The sequence below is a fragment of the Homalodisca vitripennis genome, chromosome X, assembly GCF_021130785.1.
Source record: "Homalodisca vitripennis isolate AUS2020 chromosome X, UT_GWSS_2.1, whole genome shotgun sequence".
Lineage (NCBI taxonomy): Eukaryota > Metazoa > Arthropoda > Insecta > Hemiptera > Cicadellidae > Homalodisca > Homalodisca vitripennis.
The window spans coordinates 69,857,856-69,880,635 of NC_060215.1; the positions used below are offsets into that span (position 1 = coordinate 69,857,856).

Below are 22,780 nucleotides of genomic sequence, written 5' to 3' on the forward strand. Positions count from 1 at the left end.
CAGGTAAGTGGTAAAGAGGCTCATTTCCAAAACCTGCAACTTGTACCGGTGCAGGGTCCCCAATCCATTCCTCAGTTATGGCTTCGATAATTGAAATTTTAAACGCTAGTCTAGACAGGGGCTTATCAGTATTCAATTTGTAAAGAATGTGAAGGTTTACTAACATCCTCGAAAAAATGTGAAATGCTACTTTTTTCCAATAGCGTAGAGTGCGCCGTTCATCCAAATAGCAGTATAACATTTGGTCGGCAGAATCAACCCCACCCATGAACGCATTATAATGACGTATCATTTTAGGCCTACTAGTTATAAACACTATATTTCCTTTTTTTTTCGATTTCAGTTCATCAATTGCCATACTGTCCGTTGACAAAAGTAAAACCTGTTTTTTCTGGGATGCCTTTTGTCGACTACCTAGCATAAGCATGGGGCCCTTACGACAGTATCGTTTTTCTCCAACTTCAAATCTTGTGGTCATACGTTGGGGAATTCCTTTTCTATTTGACAGTAAAGTTCCAGTAATGTGTGTCAGTTTTGAATATAAAAACTTAGCAAGTGGTATTGATGTAAAAAAATTGTCAACAAAAACATGAAACCCCTTATTCAAGTAATTGCACATTTCTAACAATTTCACAACAACGTTGTAAGCAAGTCCATTTTTTTTATCAGAACCATCATTACTTCCTTTTGCTCCTTTGTAGCATGTAAAGCCTAAACAATATTTGGTAACGGCATCACAAATCATCCATAGTTTGATCCCCCATTTATGGTGGTGCTTATTTGGTAAGTATTGTATTAGCTGCGTATGATTTTTAGTTCCAATCAGACTTTCATCTATTGATAACTGTTTATTAGGGGTGTAATGATGTCTAAACATACGATTAGCATGATCTACCAAAGGGCTAAAGCGTGCACAAGGATCGTAACCAGGTTCCTTTGGTTTTGGTAAGTGTCTGGTGTCTACCACGTGAAAAAATATTTAAAACCGTCTCAAATCTAATCCGTGAAAACATTTTCCTGAACCATGGTGTTTCCTGTGAAGTTTTCGTTGGAATCTCAATATTTGGTTCACCAGTACATCTCAATATTTGGTTTTCTGTTTAGGCCCATATTCAACAGTACTGCGATAAATGCTTTGATTTCTGTGAAACTCACAGGTCTCCAATTACGACATCTACTGTGGATAGATAGCCTAGCACGGTTAGTGTCGATAAAATATCGTGCATAATTATTCGTTTGCGTAGCAAGTAAATTCAAAAAAGCAAACGAGAAAAATAAATCAAAATAGTCAATGGGGGAAGAGTTTCTTGGTGGGCAGTGTTTCGGTCCAGGTAATTCATGGTAAGTAAAGCTATGGGCATGTTCAGGATCATTATTTTCTTCAACATCCTCCCAACCATCATTATCACTATCAATTGATTCTGAATCAGTGTCATCACTAGAAATTGAGTGGGGAGTGGTGAGGTGTCGGCGAGACGGACGGACGGCGAGGCCTAGTTGGTGCCTGTGTATGATTACTCAGCCCAGGCCTAGCGTCGTCAACATCACATTCGTTTTCTGAGTCCGATGATAATACAGCCCTATTTGCAATACTAGAAGTACTACTTGCATTAGGTTCATAGGTTGGATCGGAATCCATGTCGTCAACAGGCTCTTCGAAATCGGAACTGCTTTCAATGTTGTTACATTCTGAATCACTCAAAAAATCACTTTGAAATAAGTTTCGTATAGTATTTTCACTGAGTGGTGAACTAGGTAATCCACTCATTTTCAAAACACATACATAAATAACAAATATAAAGAATAAAACAACAATTAAGCACAAAGCAGTCAGCAGAAACACAACACAACAATAGTAACCACAACGTTCCCTCGCGCAACGAGTAACAGCTGACTACAGACTGATGTATTTGAATCACGTGACTATTGCGAAACAGTGGTACCAACATATAAACATCAAATATAGTTAATTTGGACTTTTGGGATTGGAAATAACAAAACTAGACCTTCCTATAGCTTTAAATAACAATTTTATAACGATATTACGAAACGTCCTCGTTTGAGGACGTCGGCGGTTTTCGGCGCAAAAGCCGATGTCCTCATATGAGGACGTCAGCGGCCAAAGGGTTAAACATATAAAAAAATTACACGACTTTTAAAAAGTTTAAATTTTTTAAAATTTTAACAGATTTTGTATTGACAATGCTATGAGAATCAAACACTCAAAATACATCTTTTGATATAATTTAAAGTTGCTTATATTTTATATATAATTTTCCTTCGCTATAAACTGAACTTATGTCTTTGGACTAAATTTGGTTGGGTAAAATATGTAGTTGTTATGAATCATACACTTTTGGACTAGTACAGTTCAGAACCACACTCTTCTGGCACCGAGTCTATTTCCTCTGTCAAATAAAAGCAAGAATTCCTAGTAAATTGCTATATTTGTTTATATTTCAAGCATTTCTATCAGTCTACAATTATTTTCAGTTAATTTTTCAGACTGATATCAATATAACATTATTCACTAATTTTCATCTAACAATCACTAAAATAATTTTTTCAATAAATATTCCGGCTAAACCAGACTTTAACAACACAATTAAGATAATTGGATCATAACTACGTGTAATGAGACCACTCCACAACTTTTGGAATTTTTAAACTATACCTATAAAACAAATTACTTTAACCAATCTTATTTCTTGATATGTCATTGTTCTTTTAATTATCATTCAACATTTTTAAATCTGTAGGGGATTTTAATAGGCTAATTTCATGCCTCTTTTTGTAATTTGTCGTGGTTGAGTTGGTCATGAATGAAATAAAGACTATGAACTGGCCAATATGATAAGGTTTATATGATATGACTTACGTTTTGTCTGAACCTGACTGTCGGTCGAATTCTCGCTTACCGCGGCCATCAAAGCCCCCCCGCCCTCCTCTGCCCCTGCCTCGTCCCATTCCTCGCCCGGTTCCAAGGGGCCTACCCCGCCCTCCCTCTCTCGGCCCCTCTCCATCTGAGCGCCTCTCAAATCTCCTTTCACCACCACGATCTTCCCTGAAATAATAAATGAAATTATAATACACTTAAGTATTAAAAATATATATCGAATACATCCTACAAAATAACCGCACATCCAATTAATAGCTCAGTAAGTATCTAGCAATAAGCCTATCTCTGTAATAATAAAAAACTATCTAGTTTATTATAGTATTCACTCGCCTTTACAAGTTATAGATATATTCCAATCAATCACTTCTAAGAAGTTTTGACAGTTTTAGTTCAATTCTAACAGTTTAAAATGTACTATTACCAAGAAGTTTTTTTATTAAATACAGGTATACCTTTATGTGTAGATAAATAAGCTTTAATGCTAAAAATATAAATAATTATTACATAGGACATGTACAGTAAATAGTAAATGTTGAAAAATCTTTTATTTATAAATATACTAGATCAATTTACAATAAATGAAGACATAAGGATACATAACTAGGATGATAACATATAAAATAAATTAAGACAGTATGGTTCTATTTTCACTACTTGTAGGTCAGTCTTCAGAATTAATATAGAATAGAAAAAATAACTTATTTCTAATTAAAAATTAATAATAAGATTGCAATTCTCATTACCACAGCAAGTAACTTATTTCATTACCGAAATAATTCTGAGGAAGTCAAAAATGATTAAATACCAGTATCATGATATACTGCTAAATTGGGAGTGATCATGTAAGACACCTTTTTCAGACTTAAATATATTGTGAAAATAATGTTTTTTATCAACCCAATAAATTTGAAAATGTGAATGAAGGCACAATACAATACAGTATATTCTGAGATATTCTTGGTACTGTTAGCAGCTTTAAACAAGAAAAGTTACTGAGTCTAATTGATAATAGTCTCTTACAGTTTATTAAATTTTACAGTTTATTGAATTTCCCCCTAGTGAAAAGAAATGGCTTTAATTTAATTAAACATTTATTGAACATTTTAATTTCAAAACTAGTAAATAACTATTATCTTAGATATTTTTACAATACCTGGCTTTGGTAAGTCAATCTTGAGTCAACACATACATGTTAAACCGAAAGTGAAAATGGCTCTGTACAGCGAGGCCAAAACGTCAAGAAGATAATTGTGTAAGCAATCTTTCGACAGTGGGAACCGAAAGACTTTGGCACTATATTTTAATTAAGCTTAAATAATACTAAATACTTAAACTAAATATATACTTGTATTAATGTTTTATATACTGTTTTATAACTTCCAAAAGGCTTTATAAGTTCCCAAAACGAGGGAATAAACTCATTAAATAGGTTATTTTGTCTTACAGTTTTGGAGCCTTAATAGATTCTAAATGATAAATAACAAAGCCAAATAATCAAAAATATTATGATATACCATGGCAAAAGCTTCTATTTGAACCGTAAAAAAACTTTGAGAGCAGACTAGTTTAATTAAGAATCTCAAAATCAATTTCATTATAAGCTCAGAAAAAACCTGATATAATTTTTGAAGAATATTCATGTTAAGTAGCTAATTTATTCGTAAAAATATTATTTTCATTAATTTCTTTAAAAGGAAAGTCTTTGCCACTGGACCCATTCACCGTGGCTGCAAATTTGCTTGACTCCAAAGTTCAGGGCAGCAGTTTGAAATCTGACCAACTTTTGGATGCAATCAGTTTTGTTTGTGACACTGCACAACTAAGGAAAATCACCTAAAGTGCGAGAAAATTTGGCCAACTACAGGAACAAAGACTTATGGACAATAAAGTTCTTATGCAAACAACATAATAATGTTGGTTATGGGTGGGGTTTGAAGGAACGACACCCACCAATACAGAAACAATTCAATTTTTGTGGTGGAGGACTCTCCGGGAATCTGTGAGCTGGAAGATATAGCCAAAGAGTCTTAGACGCTCCAGTCACCTAAACTGACTAATCTAGCACACAACTGGAAGCTGATGGAGCCTTCAACGCCTAAAAGTGGAAATAAAGCTTTGGGAAGCTCTGCAAAGGAAAACACTGATGAAATGATGGAAGACCAGGATGAAGAAGAGAAATTTAGGTTAGGAATGAATGAGGAAGACAAAGAAAATGAGTTTGGATATGATGATGTGATGGAAGATGAAGATAATGAAAACTAATTATTAACACATAACAACTATCCTACGCTCATTTACTGTGCACAATTGAATAATAGCTAATAAAGTGTTAATACAGAAATATTTGTCTTTTTCTTGGAAATCCTGATCTGAACAAATAGTGAAGATATCAAATCTAATTTGAATAATCAAAATTATTAAAAATGCAAATATACAAGTTAACAGTTTAATTTCATAAGTTAAAATGACCTGTTAGTAATTTGGGAATATTTTTCACTGCTTTATAACAAATATGCAAGAATATGTAATAGATTTAAAGATTTCATCATTTCCTTTCATACTATGGTTGGTAGTGACCCACCAAGCAATCATGTGGTATTCGATAACATTTAAAGATGAACTTAAGTATCACAATTTTAAAATTTATGTGAAGGAATTAAGACTTGTACGATTTTTATTTTTGAATATAACTCTTCAAGATTTGATTTATATGTTCATATTAATATATTAGAACTAAGGGATTTAAAAAATATATTGGGGTTCCCTTTAACCAATGCTTTTAGAGGAAATCGTAAATTTATGAATTTTGGGAATATCGCTGGCAATATTTCCTTGGAATTTTCCCCCAATTATAAATTCCCGGAAATTTTACATTACTAAGCACCCACATTGTAAACTTAATTCAAAATTTAGATTACAGCAAATATTAGATTTCCTTGCATAGAATTATTTCTTACTGTAAATTATTCTACTATGTGATATCCATGTAATTTTTTAGTAAAAGAGGATATAACAAAGCTTTCATTTAATCTACAATGTTCATCAATACAATATTAAAATATGAATATCTTTCGCAATACAATTTCATAGGTTTACATGAAATAATGATTAAGATAAAAACAGAAATAAAAGGTAATTGTGTATGAATGAAATACAATGTAACTATATAAAATGTTACTCTGCTACATACCAAATTTAAGAATATTTAAACCCTCCAACTGATGACAGAACAGACCTTTATCAATACCGCTTGTGAACTGATAAAGAGGACACAGCCGTCTAGCAACTTTCCAATATTATTACGAGAAAACCTTTTAAGTTATAAAGACACAACTAGTTTCGTTTAACTACGCCGTGGCACGCCATGTTAGCAAATTGCCGCGGTCTCTATGAATCTCCGGTCATGGCGCGGGAGCACGCGCCGTTAGCATATTGCCGCGTTTGTTTGAATCAGGTTTAAAAGTAATAATAATTCCACAATTGTATAAAAATCAGTACAATTTATATGTTTTAGCGTCTAAAAAGATAGAAATATGTCATTATGATATGATAATTTTATATTTATGATTTATATAATGATGTACTAGTTATTGTTAGAAATAGAGTACTGTCAATTATATGTATAGTTTAAACAAAATTTAACTTACTTTATACTATTTTCATAACTAGGACTACACTGATATACAAGAATATTACTAAAATTATATAAATTATTTACCTTTTGATAAAAATTATATTTAAATTACCTGTGTAGCCCTACTCTGTTGTTAAATACAAAGAAAATCACTTGTGCATTTACTTTTGTGCAAAAAAAAGGATAATTTTAGTATGAAACTTGAAAACTTGACGAACTGGATTTCTACTCAAAACCCATACTTTCATTATTGGCGTCTTCTGGTTCACCTGAACATCTTGTGCATTGTTTGCACTGTTGTTTTTCGATTTTTCCTTCTCGGACATATACCACATTTTGCATAGCCTCCTGATGAGCCTGCTGCACATCGACAAGAATATGAGAAGGTCGAATCTTGAATATGTCAGCTAATCTGTCTTTGATTTGTCGAGGTAATGATAGTTTGTCATTTACTCTTCTTTGTGCAAGGTCCGTCAAAAGTTGTTGCCCTAGATTCGAGAGAAACAAACACTCTTCTTGAAAGGACTGTATCATCAGCTACTCTTAGATTATTTGCTTTGTGTATCACATAAGCATTAATACCTCCAACATTGAGAAGGAAAAAAACAGTGTTAGTGGCCAACGGTTAGAGATTCTTGACACGGAATATTGTTTTTGCATGGCATCCTTTACATCAACACCACATTGGTCTTATTGTAAAATGTAATGATGGAGCGTCTAATTCGCTCGTTCGTGGTTCTGGAACAGACTAACAAGTCTTGTATGCGTCTCTGTTCCTCTTCATATGTATCCATATTTTACCTTATAAAGATGTTTTAAGTTCAATATCCAAAACTTGCGCACTAAAACTAATTTTTAAAACACTATGTATCGATAATCATATATTGAATACACCAGATTACACGGCAGCACGCGCGTGAGCAGATCGCTAACGGTAAAAACGCGACAGCACGCACGTAGGCAAACTGCTCACAATTGGGGTAGCGCTTGAGATAAGATAAGGACTGCACATCCCGGCGGCCGGCAAGACGGTAACCCAGCCCAAGGTCACGTAGGGGGATAGTTTGCCGAGGATTACAAAGCCGCCCAACCTTCTCCCGCAAAAAATGAAACAGTAGCACTCAATATTACAAAACTGCGGCAATTTGCCGCGGGTGTGTGTGCTCGCGTGTTAACAAACACACCATGATATTGTAGTTTTAAAGGAATATCATAATTGTGAAGGCCAATGTTGAGCATCAATTGAAAAATAGGTTATTTACATCACAAAGGAAGAATATGGGGGAGAGTCGGCGAGTTGTGAAATGATGACAATCCTAATGCGCAACATTGAATGACGTACTTGTCAATGATTGATTTTAAAAGAAATTAGTAAGCAAGAAAAATCAGTTTAAAGCTATTACATATGGGAAAGGAGGCACGAAGGTTGAAGTGAAGTTAGTAAATGTGTCAATGAATCAGAGACCAGAAACCACTATGTTTTCCAAAAACTATTGTGATCTGCCATTCTCGCCTGTATATAAAACATAAAGAAATATAAATTTCATATTATTTGAAATTGAATTTCATTTTTCAGCTACTTAAACTTATTAATGTGAAACTATTTGTTGGAATTTGATGCTGTATGTATGATGGATTTTCTTGGATTTCAATGGTTTTAACAAATATAATATTATCTTATAAACACCTACATCAGGGCTCATGCAGAGATGCAACTTGTTCTTGTACATGTTTAACAAATCACAAATATCAAAAAAACTTTCATGTAAGATCTGGTAATTTTTCACAAATTTCTTTAATCAAAAATCAAGAATAATACTGTCAATAAATAAATTCAAATATAGATTTTACCTAAACTATCTGCAGCAAACTCTGTGCCATAGAAAAAAATAAACAACAGACAAAGATTAATTCATTTCATTTTTATGGTTATAAGGTAGACTGAAGAATTTTTATTCGTAGTAAAATACTTTAAATGATAAAGTATATTGAAATAGCTAAACTAGATTAATAAGAAAACAACGTATTTATTTAAAATTTTGTGTCCTGTGAGAAATTTCACTGTGTAAAGAAGTTACAAAGAGTAGATTTTTCTTGTAATTTAGATTACACTACTTCAATATACCTCCACAGTAAAACAGTAATACTTGAGGCACATTCAATACAGAAAGAACAGCATGGGTGCTAATACCATACATTGCCTTTTCATTGTTCATTATCACTTGACACAGGAATCTGATAATCTTATAGTGCAGAATTCTTACTAGTTTTGATCTAACGTCATTACATAGCACAGAGTCTGATCATTTCAGATAGATGTAGGCTGTGTAGGTCGAGCAGTCTGTTCACTAAAATGGGTGAAGGAACATATCAGTATTGTTGTTGTCACCACCCTTCCTTGTAAACTGATACTGGCGGGTTCATTATAGGAAACTTATACACAGAAACTACTGGAAAAGATACCTAATCCCAGTCATGGAAAGATTAGGTAGGTACCTTTTAGTTGTCTATGATATAGTTAAATTTTATTCTTAAACAGGGCTCACTTCCACGACACCCCTGGTACTTAATGAAAAAAACTGTTTGATAGACTGCTATATAAATAATTGTGTATGATGTATTTATTTAAAAATTTACTTAATCTTCTATTTGGGAAACCGTGCACCACTGATTTGCAGAACATCATTTTTCACTATTAATAAAGTTTCATAATCATCACAATTTGAAAAATAGACTTCCAGTATTTACATTAAATACTTTAATAATATAACATATGATTAGAAAGTAAGACCTCAATATTAGCACACAAGTAACATTTACCAAAAATAGTACAAAATACAATTTATGTTATTTTATTAGGAGGAAAAAGATCACAATAAAGATTCAGTTTTTTTTTGTGTTATGTATGTACAAAAATGGAACACCTCAAACTAAATATATTTTAAATATAGCTAGGATACGAACATAACATTAGTTCCGATCTTCAAAAATCAACCCAAGTGCAAGATAACTTATTTGGCTTTCAGACTCACTGCAACAATCTAACAAATCAAACAATCTAACCACAAAATCCCCATTTCCAATTTTATTAGTTTATGAATTTTATTTTGCATTAAAATATAGAAATTATTTGTTAATTAATTTTGCATACATTTACTGTGTATGGCAATAGCAAATTATCTCCCATTTTAAATGGGTCTAATTACACATACACACAGAAACAATTTACAGTATTAATTATCTATTTAATTATACTATCAATGTTGAGACAAACATAACATGTGTTTTACTATATCCCATATGACATGGGTCTAGAACACATGTACAAAACATTTTATTCAGTACTTGGCAACACAGCTAAACAAAGTGATCTTACATTTTTCTCTATAAAAAAGCCAGAAATAACTTAAGGCTATTTGCCATATGCTATTATTGTACTTTAAAATCACTTTTACCTGGACAAGTCCATTCCAAATTCATACACAATATATATTTTACCATATTAATATTACCTTACAATATTAATAATATTACCTTACAACTCGGCTCAGTGGATGTCTTCGATAAAATGAAGATTTAGAATGAATTAATCATTCAACACCTTTTAATTAGGTTATATTGACGTAATCTGACTTTACAATTAATATTTGATTATCCATGGTATAATAATAATTAATAACCGTAAACACACTTATAATTAACCTGATATTACAAAATAAAAAACATATAATTATTTTATAATATTCTTTTTATTTCTTAATTGTATGTTTGTGTTCATATGTTATGCTAGAAATTGAACCAAAGGTCAGATTGTAATGGAATTTTACATATCGAATAAAAAAATAGAATATTTATTTTTGATTGTCAACCTTTTAAAAGAAGTTTTACAATGTGGCCATCAAGTTATATGTGTATAATGCATTTTTATGGAAAGATATAAATAAATCAAATTAAAAAGGTAAAAGACTGATAGGAACAATACTGGAACCAACAATACTCAATTTAAACTATCAACAAGCAATATATCTATTTTTTTTTTTTTTTAAGTTCAAATTGGAAATTGAAATTTAAAAATTGTCAATCCACATGAAATAGAAAAAAGAAACATTTTTATTTCAGTAACATCATTTAATACACATAAATTTACTGATAACTAAATTATTTATTTCAGTGTTTTCGGAGTTCAAATACTGAATCTAACTCTTAAAACTATTACAGCTACATAAATTATTCAATTCTAATACAAATAGACTTGTATTTTTCCAAAGAATCTTACAAAACATATTTAAAATTCTTTAATTAAACCAATTTCAAAACTTAAATAAGTGAATAAAACTGAACATTTTTATTTAATTTCGATAGCAGTGCAATATTTCCAGAAATGTTTGTAAAAGCCATATATTTAAATTTTGAGTAAGCCTACTGTTTAGAATTTCAAATCAATAATTTACATACCACAACTCTTAACTCTGATTTTATAAAACTATATAATAGACATTTCTCTGAGTTCATATTTTTCTTTGTTTTAAGTTCATTAATGACTGTGTATGATAAGCGTATAATAGGATTATAAGCATTTGCCACCATGAGTAACAAAAACACATAAAGTACTGTTGTTGTTATACATGTAATCTTTACATCTGTAATCCAGTTATTTAGAACTACTTAAACACCAACAATACTCTGAGAATTTTATCAGCATTATCTCTGTCCTCAAAATTCAAAAGAGATACATAAGAACCATGCTATTTTTGGATATAAGAACCTCATGTAAAAAAATATTTACAGATTTAGAAATATTGACAATTCCATCATTGTATATTTATAGTTGTTTAATTTTTATTCATAATCGTCTAAATTCAGGAAATATAAAGCAACATGAGCACCAGTATAACACCCGTTTTAAAGATAGACTGCAATTTCCTGTACACAAATTAACATTATTTGAAAGTTCACCAAGTTATATGGGAACTAAATTTTATAATAAGCTTCCTCCTCATTTAAAACAGCTTAAAATGTCTTGTTTTAAGAACTCAGTTAAAAGTCTATTAATTAGTAAAGCTTACTATAGCATAACTGAGTTTTTACATGACAGTCTTTACGATCACATGTTTTAATGTTTGTAATATTTTAATGTAATGTAAGTTTTATTCTGATGTAATTGTATTACAGATTTAGTATTTATTATTGACAAGCAACCTGTTCACACAACATCTGAAGTTGTAAAATCTGTGAATGTTTTGTTGCAATAAACTTCTTGATTCTTGATTCTTTAAATTTAAGTATGGATACCAAATCAAGAATAAAAATCGTAGATTTCAAATACACTCTCATAAGTTAATATGGATTTAAGAGTCCTTTGTACATCTTAAGTTAAGAGTGAAAAACGTTTTTATAGTTTAAAAGATTTGTCATTACACGTGGACTACTACTGAGATATAATGAATGTTTGTAGGATAATTTCTTTGTTATTGCGTTTTTGACAGATTTTTATTTTTAAGTTTTTAACAGTAATAATTTAAATTTAAAAAAAGACACAATTTAGTTTGTATCAAAATGTTATAAAATGTCCAATATAGATAAATACTGACTAACCCTTTTAACCTCAGCCATTATATCAAGTGATGTGCCAAAAATCTCAAGCCATTTTCAGAGAAAATATAAGTATTTGTAAAAACCTCATAACTAGGCTATTTTTAAAGATATCAAGCTAATTCTTTTTTTTACTTCTTATTAAATGTAGTTCACAAACTGAAACATATGAAAGAACAAAATTATATATTGAAAAAGTTTTTTATTTTTTAACATTTACATATTATAAAATAAATAGGAACTTTAAAATTTCAAGTTATGGTGAAAAACAAATAGCTAAAAAAATATTTGACACACAAATATTTATTTATTTTATGTAAAATTTAATTTTATTATAATGAAACAAAAATGTATTTGTTTTATTGCCTAAGCCTACTTATATTGACAAGTTGAGTAACATAAATGTTTATTAGGATGTCATTTTTTCCTTTTTGCCATTTTTGTGCAAGTAAATGTAACACAAGCTATGAAATTCATAGCACTTAATATAAAATTTAATTTATGTCTGATAGCAAAATTAAAACTGTCTATAGCTTATATTTTTAAAAATTAACAAAAACTTTAAATACAATACTTAGAAATATAGAATATGTTTTTAAAAATGCCAAGATCAGCAAGTCAAAGAGTTTAAGGCAAAACTGCATACTCTCAATGCCTACTTAGTAGAACACCAAATGTACCCTGTTTATTAACTCTTTTAACTTTGACGTTATAAAGTGTTTTTCAGGGCTAATATTAAGGAATAATTTTTTTTTAAACTTAACAAGATTAAAGATGAAGAAATATTTATTAAAATCTTCCCACGGAAGTTATTTACATACTAAACTAATTATACCATTTAATAATTATGATTTTATTGTCAACAGCTTTTTCCAAGTTAAAACAAATGTAAATCACCGTTTTCTACATAGGTAGCTTTTGAGGACTACAAAGCAATATATATTATATATATAAGAAGGATTTTACACTCATAACACTACTTTGTATCATACTTTTAAACAGTTAACCCATCAGGGAACTTGCACGAGAGTCATTCGTTGCAGGCGAGCAGGACTGAATAATCTTATCCGGGCTGTACTCATGCTCTTTCTAGACATTAATGATCATGTAATGGTTTGTTTTTCCACTAGATCACAGTTGTGTGCCCTCCTGCATCTTTATGAGCAATTGTTCCTTTTTGTTTTGATAAGTTGGCACACTGGAACCACATCTAATAGCATGTTTTGTTATTGTTAACATTTTTCCATGTGATCAATTTTTTGTCACTTCAATGTTCTAATTAGATTCTATGTATTGTGTTCTCAATGTTACAATAAACATAGAACACAATACAAATTACATTGTGTTAATAAGAGTAGTTTAATCTTTGAATCATTTTTATTTCTATGTATTAAACAAATTGAATTAAAATTGAAATGCTGTCTTAAATTTAATTAGAAACTAAGTAGCTATTTATACTGTACCTATGAAAGTCACCACCGGGACCAACAGGCTTTTCAGAGCGATTCCTCTGATTGTTCCTTTCCTCTCGGTTCTCATTACTGAACTTCCGATCGGAAACAACTCTTGCGGGACCTTTCACCTTCACGTTTTCTAAAAACAAAAAATAGCTTTTGTTACTAGAAATCTCTTTCAGAAAATAAATAACAACCAAGTTATTTGACTTTTCCCAATTTTTCACGCAATTCATAAATTTGTTACTAGTAAATTTTTTTTTATATTCCAAAAACAAAATTTAATAATAGATATATGTTTCCCCTTAAATTACACTGTACACCATTTAATACAAACATATCAAACAATTTTCATTAACATTGATCAATTTTATTATAATTTAAACAATTATCTGATTGGTCAAAATTATTTTATTTTTTTAATGTCAATGCATGTACAGTAACTACATTATTCAGATTATTGAAAAATTGTTTGAAGAATGCTGTAAGTTTAAGAATGTTAAGGTGCATTTTTCTATTTATAACAAATAAATTTAAATGGTTTACACCTCAACTAATAAACATTAAGACTATTTTTTAAATAAATTATAGATGTACACAATGTAGGGATACAATTAATGAGTTTGAGAATATAAATGAATACAATGCTGTAAAGAAGCTATATAAAACAAAAATTAAAACAGAACTAGTTATTAGCTAAGGCAATTTCATAAAAAATATTCAAAAGTATACAGCTGCTTGGAACGCTATAAAGAATCGTATTGTAACAATAAAGTTTAAAAAAAATTAAACAAACCCCACGTAAGTTGTAAAGAAATACTCTGAGCTAAGTTTACTATCTAGGCCATTAGTCTAGACATACACCTAACTTTTTCAGATTGTTAGAGTGAGCATTGCATTGTTTGACTTATTACTTGGTTATTTTTAAAAGTACTTAACAACTAAGATGGTCAAGAGCTAGTTCATTAGTAGAAATTTGTATGTACTGGTATTATACTTCATATGATGATATATCTAATATTTCAATAGTTTTATGTAATGTGACCACTAGATTGTCTTTTACTAGTTAGTCCTAATCCTAAATACATTTTCAATTCTTGAAAAACATATAAATGTTTTATTACATCCCATATCTTAAGTAGTTGCTGATAAATTATTAAAATTTGATGTGAATATTAATTTTTAATTGTACACTTATATTACGTGACCAGGTAAGGGCTTACTATTTTTCAGTACATATACATCTCCTAAATAAAATGTAAAAAATAGTTTGAAAAGTTTTTTGCATGTTATTGTTAACATAACATGTTGAAAGAATAAATATTCATAACGGTTATTATAATAAAACCTTATACAACTCGTCCTTAACAAAGAGAAATTTGAATCTTGATAATAAGTTGTACAATAATTTGAACTATCATTGAGTTAGGATTATCTAAATTATATATTATTACAATATTAATATAATTTCATTATAATTGTTACGAAATATGTAGCTGAAATAAAGTGAATAACATTAGTTAATGTTATTGACTATCAATAACATTAGATAAACCAAGGTCACGATCTACATCACCGCTGTGATCTTCAAATAAACCAAGGTCACAATCTACTTCACCGCTGTGATCTGCAAAGATTTTCCTATCAATAATAAAACACTTACTATTTACATTATGAACATCATATAGTCACAATATTATAAAACAAATACAGTAATGTACAGCACTAGAGTAATAATGTTTGTCAACAAAGAACCTATGGTGAGCTAAGTAAACACGGACAGAAAACAAACTTAAATATTTTCTTCAGTGTTCCCACTCAATCTTAATAATTCAATTTCACGGTTAAAATATAATGATTTCATGGCCGAATTGTTTTTATAAACAAAGTTACCAATAAAAAAAGATGATGGTGAGGGGGACCAAATTTGAGATGCCAACATAGATGACACGATGGAAAGGTCAAATTACACGGGAGGGCAAACTGTAAGCAGTTAAATCGCTATCAAACCGCATTTCCGGTTAACCAGTTAACTAACTTGCACTGTGAGCTGGCAACCCACAAAGCAGTTAAAGAGCATGTATAAAATAACCTGAGGTTTGAACGCTAACAATTTTTCCGCAGCCAGCCATAAAAAATGTTTGCCTTTCATGCTTATGCGTCCAACCTGCACATAAAAGATGCCCACATAAATAACTTCATTTGAAAGTGTGGGACGATCTCTGAAACTCGCGGTTTCTGAGCGGTTAAACCATAGCGGTTCACCCACCCTTTGTAAGGCCTGGTTCATACTAACAAGAACTGTGTAAGTCAAATAATGGCTATCACTCCTGCGAGATTTAGTAGTGTATTGTATAGAATGTAGCGGTTTGTTGGATGTATTGATAAATCAATAACGCATAAGCATTGTTTTTTGTACACTTTGATATTTTTTTAAATGTTATGTGTGTGTGTATATATATATATATATATATATATATATATATATATATATATAACTTGTGTACTAATAGACCAAAACTTTTATTTAATGCTATCTGTTTGTTTTAACAGGATATATAACCTAAGAAAAATATACCCATATTTATGAATATTTTCTACCTGCCAATTATTATAGTTATTTATTTAACAATTATATTACTTTATATGTAGATTTTAATTTACAATACATTACCTTTAATTCATACATTAAATTTTCTACTTGTGATTAAATATTTTTTATTAATAGTAATCAGATAGGTTTTAACAATATATTAATATTCATATGCTATTTTTTGTTTTATCTTAACAATTTAATGCTAGATATTTTAGTCTTTATTATTGTACACCTGGGATACCCCATAGACTAATGAGCATAAATTTTGATCTGGCAATCAATATTATACATGTTGCTGTATTTATCACCACTACAAGGATGAGTTGGGGGTGGCTACAATTACTGTGCATGATTTTAATTAATACATGAAGTTGTACGCCTACCAGGTAACAAAAAGGCAAGCTAAAGAAAAACAGAGGAGAAATATAAAATCAGAAGATTATTTCATCAGTGCTACTACTTTTGCATAACAAAAGAAGTGGATTAAATAATGATATGGTAATTTTACTAAGGGGCAGGCTATCAAAATGTACTCCTAAATTTCAGTACTGTTTTAGGTGATCAAATTACGGTAATTCTAAGCAATATATGGGTCAACCTCGATTTTTCTCATATTACAATATAATGTTCCAATAGTCAATTAGAAAAGGAAATGAATAGAATTTCTTGCCGGAAAGCAGTTATAGGGAGCAGGCAACTCATATTACAATATAATGTTCCAATAGTCAATTAGAAAAGGAAATGACTAGAATTTCTTGCTGGAAAGCAGTTATAGGGAGCAGGTAACCGCGAGAATTACCTATTAGTGATCAGGGGCACTGACGTGATCTGGGCTTCAAATTTGGAACTACTCGAGTTAATTTTTTTTCTAAAAGAGCAAGCAGCGCGAAGCGCAGCGCAGCGGGCAAGCATCGTGCGTGATCTTCGTATATACTGAATTGATTCAGGCCAAAGGAATGACACAGATTCCTTTACCAGATTTTTACGGAGATTTTGTATTGGGCGGATTATTGGTTTACTTTGCTTTCCAGCATGTAATTATGTGTTTAAAATTGTTTTACATACATTACCCACATTATATTGTAATATGTAATAACAATTTATCAGAAATTTTTAATAAAAAAAAGGATCACGCACGATGCCTGCCCGCTGCGCAGCGCTTGCTCTTGCTCTTTTGAAAAAAAAATTAACTCGAGTAGTTCCAAATTTGAAGCCCAGATCACGTCAGTGCCCCTGATCACTAATAGGTAACTCTAAGCAATATATGACCGTCTGGCGGTTGCCTGCTCCCTATAACTGCTTTCCGGCAAGAAATTCTACTCATTTCCTTTTCTAATTGACTATTGGAACATTATATTGTAATATGAGAAAAATCGAGGTTGACCCATATATTGCTTAGAATTACCCAAATTACATTGTGTTCGCTGTAAAACATTATTACTGAAATATAAACTTCTTGCTTTATCCATAACTTAACATGCACATAAATAAATTAGTAAAGAAACATTTTTTTAACGTTCTTAAAATTTACTAAATCTGATTCAAAACCTCATTTAAATTGTATCTACTAAAAAATTATAATACATTTTATTAATATTAAAATACTTGGGGCATAAGAAATTAATAATTTATAAGCCAAATTAAATAATCAAAATTAACTATGCACCCAACCTTTTTGATTTCTACTCTATAAAATATATTACATCTATTATCATTTCCTTTTCTACATTTTAGTAAAATTTGAATAGGATTATGAATCTGCTTGAACGTAAAACTCATTAATTTACTATTTTCAGTTTATTTATATAATTTTTGTTACTAAATTGCCTACGTTCTGCTTTTTAGTGTTGGTTATCAGTTTTGACTTGTAACATTTTTATGCCTATCCAATATTAACATAAAAACTAGTAGTTATTTAACTGGAAATTAAAAAACATGTCCATAGGTATTAATAGGGAACACTAGTGTGGTGTCCCTAATGATTAGATTATTCTTGTACTAACAGTTCTCCTTTAAACCCACCAGATCCCCATATTTGAAGAAGGGAGGCGTGTCAGCAAGTACTGGCAATCGAATAGCAGCCATTCTGAAACTTCCAATCCTAACTCATATACTACTACTTCACTGCTTCCACCCGATAGCTGTGATCTAATAGTGGTTGCAGTTGCTGCATTCATCATGCCTACAGATGCAATCCGCCGCATTTGATCTAATTACTACTATTATAAATCACACATGACTAATTGCTATGAACTGCCACCATTAAACTAGCACAGTTTTCACTCTTGTGAACCAGGCCTAACATAGCTGTATGACAATGACTGTCTGACAATGTATCCGCGGTGATGATGCATGTTGATTTACTTATTTGCAAGTTTCACGGTATATTAATTAAATTTTAGTTTGGTATTACCCGGCCGCTATGTCCCTATCTACTACTTGTTATTACGCAATATAAGTAGGTTTAGATTAGGTTATCATAAATGTTACTAACAGCACCAAAGTTAATGTTAAACCTACACTTCTGGTGAAAAATGAAAAACATCCCTCCCTCAAGTTGTAAGTTGTACCGTGATTCACGCTCAGATCAAGTGAGCAATGGTAAATATTAACTTTTTCTTTTAAAAATATGTATGTATTTACCCACTTATGTAGTAGATAGGAACAGAGTGGCCATCAGATAGATAACACCAAAGTACTAATTAAATTAACAGTGTATTAAACATTTGTTTATAACGGAAGAAATTCACAGCTTCATCACACTTTCACAGTGAGGTAGGGACCCAGATTCTTGTTCTACATTTGCGCTGGGCGTTACGTGGTCCTGTGACCAAGAGTCAACCTCGTATTGGTTGTTGCTGATGTCACCTGCTGCGCCCTCTTTGAATACATAAAATAACAATAATACTGAAATCAGGGGGAGTTTGGCCCAAATAAAAACTTTTTTTGTTAACTTAGACCTAAGAATAAAATGTCCAAGAATGGCGACAAACGAAGAATATCCCTTGAGGTAGTACCTATTACTAAAAGATAAAGTTCTAGAGGGTCTTATCATAAAACCCTTTGGCCATTAATGAGAGCAAGAAAACACAACTTGCCAAAGCAAACAAATATTGTAAATCCTTAATTTCCTATTATCTTGCAACAAGGGGACGATTGGAAATGGTTAATAACAAGATCTCATTAGGCGTGTGAATAAAAAGAGATTTGAAAATAATGCAAACAACTTAATCAACTTCCAAGAAACGAATAAATAATATTAAAAAAAAAGAACAATAGTGTAATAAATTACCAAGACTAATGCAACAACAACTCCGTAAGTTGTTATGCATGAACAATCTACTTACAAATCACCTGATAACTTCCAATCACATAAAAATATATTTACCTGATTTAAAAACAACACATGATTACACAAAGAACTCATTCTCTCACTCTAAAAAAAAAAAAAATCCAATAATACATAACAAAGAACAATTCATAAAGGAATACATAATCCACACTCAAACGTATAAATAATATTGACGTTATAAGAGTTAATGCGCCAACTAGGCAGTTACTACACATGATGGTTGTCGGTGCTGTACTACGCTGTTATGATTGAACAGATCAGATACACTATCGGGCACAGATAACGCTAAAACATAGAAACCAAAAAGCACAGTACAAAAATATAACCACAAATTTACTTTCCATTATTAAAAGAACACGGTTATTTTGTGATTTGTATCCGCTAAAACCATAGTTTTGTTCAGGAGGACCAACAGATTACATTAATAATGTTAAAATTATGTTTGGCAACCATGCAGAGAAACGTCACTAACTAGTCACTAGCACCACCATTTAGAGAAATAACGGAGTTTACCTCTTGAAATTACCAAAGTAACAAAATCAACACAAAGATTATCAAAGACATTGCACAATGGTAAACAAAACTTTTACCATACAGGTAGAAACAGGCTAAAATGATGAAAGCCTAGAAAAAGTACTGAAAAACTTTTAAATCACCCTCAAATACAGTTAGTAGACCTATTCTCTTCATTCATATTCTCTGTTCTTTTTTCACATAAATTTTAATAATCCTGTTATCCCATCCTCTTATAGCTACCCTTCCCTAATTTATACTTCTCCACACAGGAACCCCAATTCCCCATGCTCCCATGGATCTATAGACTAATTTAAATAGAACCTGAATTCAAACTTGTTTACGTTTTGTGGTATCTATATAGTTTGTCAACAGCTAAAAATCCTTTCTGGAAATAAAAACAGGCTATACTATTGTAAGAAATTGTTACAAGTGGATTAGATCATTTTGGATACACGGCTAAGCTTTTCTACATAGACGGATTTTCCTTCCACATTTAAAAAAAAGGTTCTTTTAATTTTTCAGGCCTTTCCTTACTTTTATTTAATTAATACTGTATGGCTAATCCACTCCTTTCTTACAGAGTATAAATTGGACTTTTATACCGCACCACGCAATGTCAGCGAGCCACCCGATAGTGCTAATATCGCGGCGCTACATGAGGTTAAGTCGCCGATAACCCCAAACAACAGAACATCAATAATTGATTAGGGCTATATTTCTTAATAGATTTTGTAGAGTAATAAATGAGAAAAACGATACTATTTAATTTAGACATATGCCGTCTTTATTTTTTCCATAAATACTACCGCTAGATAACATTATTTTTGTACTGCATATCGTCACTGGAATAGTTTTTTATAGGAGCCACTCTTTACACAAGTTAATTTGTTGTTGTTGATAACTGAAGGTTTTTAACTTTTTTTAATCATAATACAGGATAGAAATATGCAAGACACTAACTAGGACTCTTTTTTATTACTATAAAAACTCATCTATTGAAGTAATTGTTTGAATCTGCCAGATTCTTAGGGCTTTTCAGCAGGTAGGATAAAACATTTTTGTTAGAATATTTTAAAACTAAACATGCAAGTTGTATACATATGTTTTATTTGTTAGTCAATAAATTTGCCTTTATTTTGCATATTTTTATTTGAGTCACATTAGTAAAGAGCTATGCTATGCTAAATGTGAAAAAGTAAACAAATTTTTGTTCTAAAAAACCAATTAATAACTTTTCAACACGCAATGGTACGTAATTATAATTATTAATGTCTTATTCGGTAGATTTTGCTGGAAAGATATGTGTAAACAATATTTTGGCTCACAACATTAAACCTAATACAATACATAAATTAGGCCTACCTATTTTTTTTTTTTAACTAGGAAGTGGAAATTTATTAAAACTTGGAGGTTAAAAGTGGAAATAAAACAATTTATTTGACAAATATTAAACTCAATTTAGGGATGGGTTAGAATATAATCAAAGATGTTTTTTATTATGAATAGGTCTACACTATAAAGGTAAAGGCATAATCAAAGTTAAACCAATTTATATTTTATGTGAATTATTGATTTTAAAAATAATAAGTTTTAAACATGCTTGAGCTGAATACACCACATGGTGCAGTCCTATAAAAATGTACAAATAGAAATGGACAACACTACTAAAGAAGCTAAGTATGACCACTAGAGTACCAACCACATGGTATTTGTGGATCACTTTACATTATTCCAATGAGCCCTATTTATTTCAATTAACACAGATAGATGATTGTAGAATTGATTATAATATTGCTGTGCACGGTAAAAGTAATGCTCAGTTTAATAATATTATCACACCACGCTAATTAAATTTTTCTTAAAAAATGCCGTTGATGAAACGTGATTACAAAGCAAGAGATGAGTTTTGATTATGAGTACAGTTAAGTAGATAAATAAATATAATATAAATAAGTACATACCTTCTTTTGCTTTATGCTGCTGATCCTGTGACTTGATATTCTGCGTTTCTTTAATCCCCTTCCGTACATTTACAGGTTTTCCTTTTGCCTCCTGCTGTTTGCCCTTATTTTCTTTCTCCGAGAGCTTAGTTTTCTTCTTTAATTCCTTCTCTTGTTCTTGAACTTTTAATACTTCTAAGGGATCTTCGTCTTCATTTAAGAACAGTTGGTACCTGTTGGTTATTCCTATTCCATAAAGATTCTCCATTTTTAGTATATTTGGAGATATAAAACACTTCGGCTATTCAGCCTGCCCTAGCAATCCACTCCAATATGGCGGTGAAGACGATCCGACGGATGGCAATAAAAAACACACTATTGGACTTGTGGGTAGTCGGAAATTGTACTAGGGTAGTCAAGCGCCGTTCCAAAAGTGAATAATACAGAAATATTGCAACGAAGTATATTATATACATGTGTGTGCGGTTGTGTGTATGTGAGCGCGTGCGTGTTTATCGACAATAATTTTATTTATTACTTACTTCACTTTATATTAGTCAATTTTAGATTCAGATTGCTCCTTAAACTACATTTATAAACTGCTATATTATAGTATAGTACGAAATAAATACAAAACATGCAGTGTCAAATTAACTAGTAGGCCCAGTAGGCAGCGCAACAGACCTACAGACCGGAATCTCGAAAATTAAATCAAAATTTTAACTAGTTTCAATGCAAATAGAAAAATGCTATATTTCATTAATTTTGACGACGTTATCAAGGTGTTTTCGTCCAAG

The 22,780-nt window shown here is 30.9% G+C and overlaps 1 protein-coding gene across 1 annotated transcript in view; it reads right to left on the bottom strand.

Moving 5' to 3' along the window:
• The window catches only part of LOC124369156 (plasminogen activator inhibitor 1 RNA-binding protein-like), a 54,470-nt gene extending 32,123 nt beyond the window's left edge, over window positions 1–22,347 (bottom strand). Inside the window, exons 1-3 of the mRNA XM_046826942.1 lie at window positions 22,005–22,347; window positions 13,589–13,718; window positions 2,879–3,064 (exon numbers count right to left, since the gene is read on the bottom strand). Of these exons, the coding sequence (XP_046682898.1) occupies window positions 2,879–3,064; window positions 13,589–13,718; window positions 22,005–22,251 (563 nt within the window). The 5' untranslated portion in view covers window positions 22,252–22,347. The remainder of the gene's footprint in view (window positions 1–2,878; window positions 3,065–13,588; window positions 13,719–22,004) is intronic.
• Window positions 22,348–22,780: the final 433 nt, after the last annotated feature.